This window comes from Schistocerca nitens, chromosome 12 (genome assembly GCF_023898315.1).
Source record: "Schistocerca nitens isolate TAMUIC-IGC-003100 chromosome 12, iqSchNite1.1, whole genome shotgun sequence".
Lineage (NCBI taxonomy): Eukaryota > Metazoa > Arthropoda > Insecta > Orthoptera > Acrididae > Schistocerca > Schistocerca nitens.
In genome coordinates, this window is record NC_064625.1 from 174,880,786 (window position 1) to 174,890,996 (window position 10,211).

At 47.4% G+C, this 10,211-nt stretch overlaps 1 protein-coding gene across 1 annotated transcript in view; it reads right to left on the reverse strand.

Annotated features, from left to right (window-relative positions):
• Positions 1-1,389, reverse strand: part of LOC126214988 (acetylcholinesterase-like) — a 762,016-nt gene extending 760,627 nt beyond the window's left edge. The window contains exon 1 of the mRNA XM_049941619.1: positions 1,105-1,389. Coding sequence (XP_049797576.1) covers positions 1,105-1,389 — 285 coding nt within the window. The remainder of the gene's footprint in view (positions 1-1,104) is intronic.
• Between the last annotated feature and the right edge of the window lie 8,822 nt (positions 1,390-10,211).

A 10,211-nucleotide genomic window follows, 5' to 3' on the forward strand; every position in this document is an offset into this window, starting at 1 on the left:
AGAGTGTGGCAGTCAACGTCTCAATCAGCAATTTTGCCAGACCTAGGCTTGTTGGAACAAATGCGGGATGCTGTCAAAACACTGGACTGTAATGTATGGGAAACTGCCTCAGTTGTGCATAGCCATCCAGTGCCACGTACGACTTGTGGAATCCATGGGACTTACGAGTCTATCCTGTATTGGGTTTGTTCTGTACACAGTTCCGCGTAGTCAGCGCGTACACAACTTTCCCACTAGAGTGCGCCCCGCTAAGCACAACAGCGCAGGCGCAGCGCTCGTCTGTCTCCGCACTACGAGATGGCGCTGCCTTAGAGACGGACCAAATTCTGCTTCCGTCAATCCGCGTATGCAGCCAATGAGATTGTTGGTAACGTAGAACCTTTTCTCCTCGCGGATCACACTTGCGCAGTGATACATGAATGCGCGAGGTATTATAATGAGTGTACAGAGCTCCGATTAGTCAGTCTGCATTTGTCTGCATTTGTCTGTACCAGTCAGCATTAGTCTGTACCAGTCTGTACAAGTTCTACATTTGTCTGTAATAGTCTATAGTCAAGTTTCAGTCTGCGCCTAATAAGATTACCATTCCTGTACATAGCCATGAAGATAAATGTGTAGACACTTTTGTCAAGTATCAGAGATATGTGAGAATAAGATTAACGTACCAAGACCAAAGGAACTTCAGATTGTCAATTGTAAACAGCATCCAGAATGAAGTTACGTAATGTCTATGCTTTTTATTACTTTAATAAATGTGTGTGAAAATTAATCAAGTTGTGTTTAAAGTTGGTCACCGTCAATCTGCTACTCTAAGCATGCAAGTGGCATTTCTATCGTCTGACCTAACGGCAGAAGATAAACACGCCACGATAAGACCACGAGACATATTGCTGACACTCGCCTACTTCGTTAGAGCGACAAGTCAAATAATCTGATGGTGTGTGCCGAAGGTCTTACAGTACGCACACCACAGGGTTCCAAAGTTAGACCAACCCGAGGGCTCATAATGTTATGCCGTATCATCGTACACGCAGAGCCTGTGGCGGTCCCTCCAGGCCGGTGAGCAGCCCCGTGGGACAGAACCGGCGTTGGCGCGCTACTGACCTCCCTGCCGAGCACGGTGACGGAGCGGCCGCGCACGAGCCCGCTGGTGGTGGCGACGACCAGGGGGTCGGCCGCGGCGTCCGCGCCCGAGGCGTTGGCGCTGGCGTGGCCGTGGCCGTGGTGCGAGCGGCCGGGCGAGCTGTTGTGGTGGCCCGCGTGCGGGAAGGCGCGCGCCTGCGCCCCGCCCACCGCCGCCAGCGCCGCCGCGGCCAGCCACAGCACTAGCCGGCGCATCTCCTCCTGCAACACCGGCGTCACCAGGGTCGCATTAACGCGCGGGCACATTGTAAACGGCGCACCGAGAGCGGACCATTCGATCGAAACTAAATTTATCAGACACGATTGCACAAATAATTCACTTGATCCAAAAACCAAGACATGTAAACAAAAACAGTCAGGACAAGCAGAAAAATACAGTACAATATTAACAATGTGTTGAACCACATCATGCTGAAATACGCTACTGGCCATGAAAATTGCTACACCACGATGATGACGTGCTACAGACGCGAAATTTAACCAACAGGAAGAAGATCCTCTATTATGCAAATGTTTAGCTTTTCAGAACATTCACACAAGGTTGGCGCTGGTGGCGACACCTACAACGTGCGGACATGAGAAAAGTTTCCAACAGATTTCTCATACACAAACAGCAGTTGACCGGCGTTGCCTGGTGAAACGTTGTTGTAATGCCTCATGTCAGGAGGAGAAATGCGTACCATCACGTTTCCTAATTTGATAAAGGTCGGATTGTAGCCTATCGCGATTGCGGTTTATCGTATCGCGATATTGCTGCTCCCGTTGGTCGAGATCCAGTGACTGTTAGCAGAATATGGAATCGGTGGGTTCAGGGGGGTAATACGGAACGCCGTGCTGGATCCCAACGGCCTCGTATCACTAGCAGTCGAGATGACAGACATCTTATCCGCACGGCTGTAACGGATCGTGCAGTCACGTCTCGATCCCTGAGTCAGCAGATGGGGACGTTTGCAAGACAACAACCATCTGAACGAACAGTTCGACGACGTTTGCAGCAGCATAGACTATCAGCTCGGAGACCATGGCTGCTGTTACCCCTGACGCTGCATCACAGACAGGAGCGCCTGCGATGGTGTACTCGACGACGAACCTGGGTGCACCAATGGCAAAACGTCATTTTTTCGGATGAATCCAGGTTCTGTTTACAACATCGTGATGATCGCAACCGTGTTTGGCGACTTCGCGGTGCACGCACATTGGAAGCGTGTATTCGTCATCGTCATACTGGCGTATCACCCGGCTTGATGGTATGGGGTGCCATTGGTTACACGTCTGAGTCACCTCTTGTTCGGATTGACGGCACTTTGAACAGTGGACGATACATTTCAGATGTGTTACGACCCGTGGCTCTACCCTTCATTCGATCCCTGCGAAACCCTACATTTCAGCAGGATAATGCACGACCGCATGTTGCAGGTCCTGTATGGGCCTTTCTGGGTACAGAAAATGTTCGACTGCTGCCCTGGCCAGGACATTCTCCAGATCTCTCACCAATTCAAAACGTTTGGTCAATGGTGGCCGAGCAACTGGCTCGTCAAAATACGCCAGTCACTACTCTTACAACGGGAACCAACTTCGACCTAATCCAGCAAAGACACAGACTTGTTTATTTCATCTAAACAACAAGGAAGCAAACAGGGATTTACAATTGGAATGGAACTCAGTTAAACTTCAACACTGCCCAAACCCAGTTTATCTTGGAGTCACGTTAGATCGAACATTGTCTTACAAGAAACACGTAGAGAAAACTAGAGCGAAAGTCAACACACGGAACGCATAATCCGTAAACTTACCAACTCACACTGGGGAGCAAACCCTGAAATTCTACGTGCATCATCCCTGGCATTGTGCTTTGCTCCAGCTGAATATGCATGCCCCGTCTGGGGAAGATCGACACACGCTCAGAAGCTAGACGCAGCACTGAATGCCTCATGTCGATTAATCACGGGATGCCTGAAGCCCACAAACCGTGATCTCCTTTATATGTGTTCTGGAATAGCCCCCCCTCCCCACAGATCAGACGGCAAACGTTGGCGAAGGCCGAACGAAGCAGGCAGTGCGAAGATAGAAGACATCCCCTGTACGCACATCAGCCAGCGGAGGAAAGACTTAAATCTAGGAAAGACTTCATAAAAGTTGAAAGTCCACTAACCGAACGTCAGTCTACAACTAGAGAATCAATGTGGAAACAGAAATTGGATAAACGCAGCCTGAAAAGTTGGAACATTAAAGAAAAACTTCCTGCTGGATCACAATTGGAATGGAGAGTCTGGAAGAGCCTAAATAGACTTAGATGTCAAATGGGAAGATCACAGGATAACCTGATCAAGTGGGGATACGTCGAAGAAGAGCCCTGACAATGTGGAGGAAAACAAACCGTGACACACCTGCTGACCTGTCCATCTTTGCTGGCCCCATGCACTTTCCAAGACCTGTGGTTGGCCAACGACGCTGCAGTGAAGTGTGCCGAACACTGGAGAGAGATATGAGCCTCGCTCTAGACAATAATGACGACTTACAATATGTGAAGATCATGAATGTATATATGAACGAATAACTATCATTTACTTGTATTTGTAATCTAGTATATATAGCGTATTAATTAATTACAGATGTAGCTCAGACACGATTAAATAAATAAAACTACTCTTGATGAACTGTGGTGTCGTGTTGAAGCTGCATGGGCAGCTGTATCTCTACACACCATCCAAGCTCTGTCTCAATGCCCAGGCGTATCAAGGCCGTTATTACGGCCAGAGGTGGTGTTCTGGGTACTGATTTCTCGGGATCTATGCACCCAAATTGAGTGAAAATGTAATCACATGTCAGTTCTAGTATAATATATTTGTCCAATGAAAACCCGTCTGCATTTCTTCATGGTGTAGCAATTTTAATGGCCAGTAGTGTATATGTGTCAATGATCGAAGGTCGAGTTCATTAGCCATCAGGTGTTGCCTTGAGGCAGAGTAACCCACAATTCTTGAACAGATATCATGTACAGAGTGACATGGTGGCTCCTGGGGTTTCAGCTGGTCCCACACATGGTCTGTAGATCACAAGCTTAGAAACAGGCCAGTCATGGAAGGGTCTGAACAGGATGTAAGAAGTCTTGAGAAACTCGAGCTGTATGTAGAACAGCACTGGCTTGTAGGAGAAGTGCGCTGGTAGACCAAATACGAGAGGTCCCATGTGAGGGCAAAGAACGTGTTCAACACAAGACTGGCCACGTACCACAATTGTCGATTGACTACTGTAGGCCATGGCTCCCCCAAAAATTATGCTGGCTGTGCAGACAGTGTGTTGTGCTACAGTACAGGTGGAACTCATCGTGTTGCCTGCATACCTGCATGCATTTATCACCCATCCCCAAAGCGAATCGGGATTCATCACTAACCACTATGTTTTACCAACCTGTGACAATCAACATCGTTCTAGTTTGGTATCACTGTAGATGGAGTTAGCAATGTCTCATTGTTAACGGCAGTACATGACTGGTAAGATTTCAAATTGGTGCAAAGACTAGCAACTTTTTTAATATGTTCATAAACGTAAAACTGTGCACTTCATGAAAAGAAAAATACAGTATGCTATGGCTATAGTAAACAAACGATCACAATTGGAAGCAGTCATCTGGTACAAATAACTGAGTGTAACAGTATATACCAATATGTAAATGAATGATTACGAAGCCTCAGTCATAAAAGGAGGTGGCAAACTTCAGTTCATTCATAGGCCAGTAGGAAAATCCATAAGTGTGCAAAACAGATTACTTACAAAAGACGGGTTCGACATGTCTTTGAATACAGGTAGTGGGTGTGGGACCTGTCCCAAATTCGAATAACAACGAATCCTGATCGTTTGCGAAGTGTCACCCTCTGCCAGTGGCCCTATCGGATGGAGTATGTAGGGTCACGTGCTCAGCTCACAGGTCTCCCGGCTATTGACGGGTTTCTTGATCTTTGAGCCGCTTGTACTCGGTCCAGGAGCTCCTCAGTTCGCTTTGCAAGGCTGCATGCCCTCCGTACCAAGGAAAGGTCCCTGGCTGCATCAGGAATTGGACGCAGATCCTGCACAGGCAGCCAGACGCTCTGACCACTGAGGTACGGAGCTGGACACAGAGCATACGCAAGAACGTTGGAAATTTGCATCTGCAAGGCGTCTACAAATAGTTTGTCGGACAACTGGGACATGTAGATCTGCTTGTATCATGGAGCCAGTCACTGTAGTATCCCTGATAGCTCGCCACATGATATTTCAATCCTCTGGCCTTGTCTTTCCAGTCCCTTCATACCCAGTGCGTTGCACATTGGTGCCATCTCGCGTCCATTGCTCTCAACATCATCTGACTGAACACTAACAATGGAGCTAGCGAGGTACACGGCGTGTCGACCAGCCTACGGTTTTCATGCCAATCACTAGGCCGCTCTGAAGCTCGCTTAACTGTACGAAACGTCGTCTAACACGTCTACCTGTATCTACTAAAGTACTCCTCAAGTCGGGATGTGATCGTCACATGTATGACTCGTTCACTATGCAATGTATAAACAGGGCCTCTGCCCGATTGGACCGCCACTGCAGGGTCTGTGAGCACATGCACTGGCACAAAACTCGGATAATTCGCATGATTTGCAGTTTCGCGCTGGTACCTTTCTTCCGTCTGGGTGCGCTGTTTCCAATGGTCTTGAGTATGCTCTGTGTCCACCTCCGTACCTGAGTGGTCAGAGCGTCTGGCTGCCTGTGGAGGATCTGCGTCCAATTGCTGATGCAGCCAGGGACCTCTGCTTGGTACGGAGTGCATGCAGTCTTGCAAAGCGAACTGAGGAGCAACTCGGCCGAGTACTAGCGGCTCCAAGATCAAGAAACCCTACAAAAGCAGGGAGACCTGTGAGCGGAGCACGTGACCCTACATGCTCCATCCGATGGTGCCACTGGCAGAGGGTGGCACTTCGTAAACGTTCAGGATTGGTTGTTAGTCGTATTTGGGACAGGTCCCACACCCATAAGCTGTATTCAAAGACATGCTGAACCCGTGTTATGTGAGTAATCTTTTTTGCAGACTGATGCATTTTCCTACTGGTGTATCAATGAACTGAAGTTTGCCACCTCGTTTATGTAAGACTGAGTGTAATCATTCCATTTCATATTGGTACAAACTGTTGCACTCATTTATTTGTACCAGATGACTGCTTTCAAATGTGATTCTTTGATACTATAGTCACAGGATACTGCATTTTTCTTTTCGTGAAGTGCTCAGTTTTACACTTGTGAACATTTTAAAGAAGTTGCTAGTCTTTGCACCACGTTGAAATCTTAACCAGTGTCTCACTGGATGCTGGTGTAGCGTTGCTCAGACAGTACTCCACTGCCGACAACTCCATTATATCCCATATATTCTGAAGTTACTAGTAACATTCTCTGTGGTGTCATTAACAAGCACAATGAAGAAGGATCCAAACACATTTGTCTGTGGCACACCTGAAGTTACTTCTGTGTCTGTGGACGACTTTCCATCCAAGGTCTGTATCTACATCTACAAGCATACTCCGCAAGCCAAAGTACGGCCAGAAACTGGAGAGCAAATTCGAAATGTTGCTACGGATCAGGAGGTTTCAGTTGCCGCAGAGCCCGGATCTTGTATGGGTACCAGTGTGAAACACACCGCAAAACTTTCCACGCTGTTCACCATGGGACGGACAATTCTCTTGACACTGCCCAAGCAGCAGCGCTATCCGGGCCACGTGCTACACGGTCAGTTACAGCAACAGCAGTGTCGGCAATAACTTGCATGGCGACAGGACGGCTTCCTCCTCCATGTGCCGCACCAAGATGACCCGCGTTTTCGAATTTCATCATCATCATCATCATCATCATCATCATCATCATCTTTAAAAACCATTTCCTCCGATCTTTCAGTCGGGAATGCTCTCTCAGTTCATCACTGTAATTGTTACTGTTCACATAAAAAAGTTTTAGTTAAGAGTGCATGGTGTGGATATACAAAACAGTATACAGCGCCAGGATCGCTCTGGTAGCCGCAAATGAAACTATGATTTTTTCATTGTAAATCGGTTCTGCATTAATGCATTAGCATATCTACCAAGTTTGTGATGAACAGCATCTGTTAGTATGTCAAATCTACTAACATACTTTACATTGCGTCATTCATCGCGTAACCGAAACTTAACGGATTTCTTTTAGTACTCATGTTGATGACCTCACACTTTTCATTATTTAGGGTTAGTTGCCACTTATTGAACCCTGCAGGTGTCTTTTCTAAATAATAAGTTCTGCTGCCTTCACTGCATCATCTGCTCATTTCTCCTCAGAAATTTTGAAGTTGTTCCGGCATACCTTGACGACCACTTATTTTTTATACAGTGGAAATTATTATGAAATGACGGATGGAACAGCCATGGGTTCGCCACTGTCACCAGCAATAGCGAATTTTTTCATGGAGGACTTCGAAGAACGAGCCCTGAGCAGTGCTCACCTCCGCCCATCATGCTTCTACAGATACGTCGACGATACTTTTTTAATCTGGCCACACGGCATCGACACGCTGCAGCAGTTCGTCGAACATCTGAATGGTGTACATCCAAACATAAAATTTACATTGGAGGTTGAGAAGGAAGGGAAGTTACCTTTTTTAGATGTGTTGGTAGAGCGAAAGCCGGATGGACGACTGGGCCATTCTGTGTACAGGAAGCCAACCCATACAGACCTATATCTGCATAGCCATAGCTTTCATCATCCGTCTCAGAAGAGAGCTATGCTGAATACTTTAGTACACAGAGCCAGCACTATTTCCGACAAGGACCACCTCGGTCCCGAGATTAACCATTTGACGACTGTTTTCAAGAGGAATGGTTATTCTGCCGGTGAAATTAAATCAGTATTGTCCAAGAAAGTAAGACACGATGCCGGCCACATACAAGAAGAGGACCAACACATAGCGCGGCTTCCTTTTTGCGGTGCTACAACGAGCAAGATAGCCAGAGTCCGGAAGAGGCAAGGAATAAAACCAGTTTTCCGACCACCTAGGAAAATTAAAGAAATGTTGAGACCAGTCAAAGATAGTCTCGGCTTAAGATTGCCGGGAATTTATACTATTCCTTGCGAATGCGGCAAGAATTACGTGGGCCAGTCTGTAAGAACCGTTGCCGACCGCTGCATCGAGCACCAACGCCACCTGAAATACAGGTATTTGGAAAAATCAGCGGTGGCTGAACATAGCCTGCTTAACAAGCATAAGATTTTATTTGAAGAAACCAGAGTAATAGCCCACACATCGAATTACTGGGACTCTGTGATCCGGGAAGCAGTCGAAATTATAATAACTTTAATAATAACTTTAATAGAGACAACGGCTATGCACTTAGCAACACTTGGAAGAGTGCACTGGATAAAGAAAAATCGCAGAGAAAAACTTCTCGCACTTTACCTCCTGATTCAAGGGATGGCGCTGCAAGCAACGCTGGATAGCACTACATCTATGGAAGTAGAGGGCACCACTTCACTACGCGCCATATCGCTGACGTATTCCAGCCAATTAGAAGCCGTCCTTTGCATATAAAAGTGGGAACCTCGCTAGTTCACGACAGTCAGTTTTAGCCCTCACGACGACCATGGAGGTAGTGGTCGAAAGCTTGGAGTTTTATCCTGATTTGGCGCGGCATGTACACCGAGAGATTTTTACTCAAACTAAGAGGGTTGCTCAGAATCTCTCCAAAAGCGTTTACACTGATCAGCCGGTATGTGCCTCTCTGGCACGGATATGAAAGCAATGAGGCACTTGGCTCCTCATCTGCACATCCAAGTCACCCAATGCCCGTAAATTCTGGGGACGGGGGCGATAAGCTCTGATACCACGTTCAATCACGTCCCAGACGTGTTCGATCGGGTTCAGATCTGGTGAGTCGGGGGGCCTTCACGTCAACTGGAACTCACCACTCCATCACACTCCTGCCCTTGTGACATGGCGCAGTAATGGTGCCTTATACCAGCTCCACTGGACCCACGGATGCCTACATAAATGTTCCCCAGAGCATAACGGAGCCGCCGGCAGCTTATTTCCGTCCCACAGTACAGGTGTCAAGGAGATGTTCTCCTGGAAGATGACGGATTCGCGCCATCCCATCGGCACAATGAAAAAGGTATTGGTATTCATCAGACCGTGCCATGCCCTGCTGATTGACCAACGTCCAGTTCCGACGGTCACATCCCCATTTCAGAAGTAGTTGCCCATGTCATGACGTTCACATTAGTACAGGCACGAGTCGTCGATTGTGGAGGCCCATCGTTAGGATTGTCCGCTGCATTGTGTGCTCAGACACACTTGTACTCAGCCCAGCATTAAAGTCTGATGTTAGTTCCGCCACAGTTAGCCGCCTGTTCTGTTCTACCGGTGTGCCCAGCCTAGGATGTCCGACATCTATAATGAGGGGTGGCCCACCAACCTCACGACGTCTGGACGTGGTTTGACCTTGGTTTCGCCACGCATTGAAGGGATTTACTACAGCACTCTAGAACACCCGACAAATCATGCAGTTTCCGAAACGAGTGCCGCCTCCAGGCCAGCACAATGTGCCCTCGGTCAGACTCAGACAGATGGCCCCGCCTTCCCCACTCTACACGCGGACAGCACGCTCTCTGATACTTCACGCACCGTGCGTGTGTCTGACTAGCAGTCATTCCTCGCCAGGTGACGCTGCTATCGTCTGGATGAGTTTACATCGATAGTAGGAGGTCATAATGTTCTGGCTGATCACTGTTATAGACTAACAACAGCAGAGGGCCTATAACACTTCCTTAGGGAATACCAGAATCACTTCTGTTTTACTCAATGACTTCCCATCAATTACTACGAATTGTGGTGAACTTTCTGACAGGAAATCACGAATCCAGTAACAGAATGAGGCGATACTCGTATAAAAACAATCTGATTGATCTTGCACGAGCACAAACGTTGTTTACCAGTTTCAACTGGGAAGAGAATTCAGCGATTTCCAACAAACTTTAAAGGTAATCTCAAACCTCTTCTAAACTTTTTCATTACTATATTGGAACTG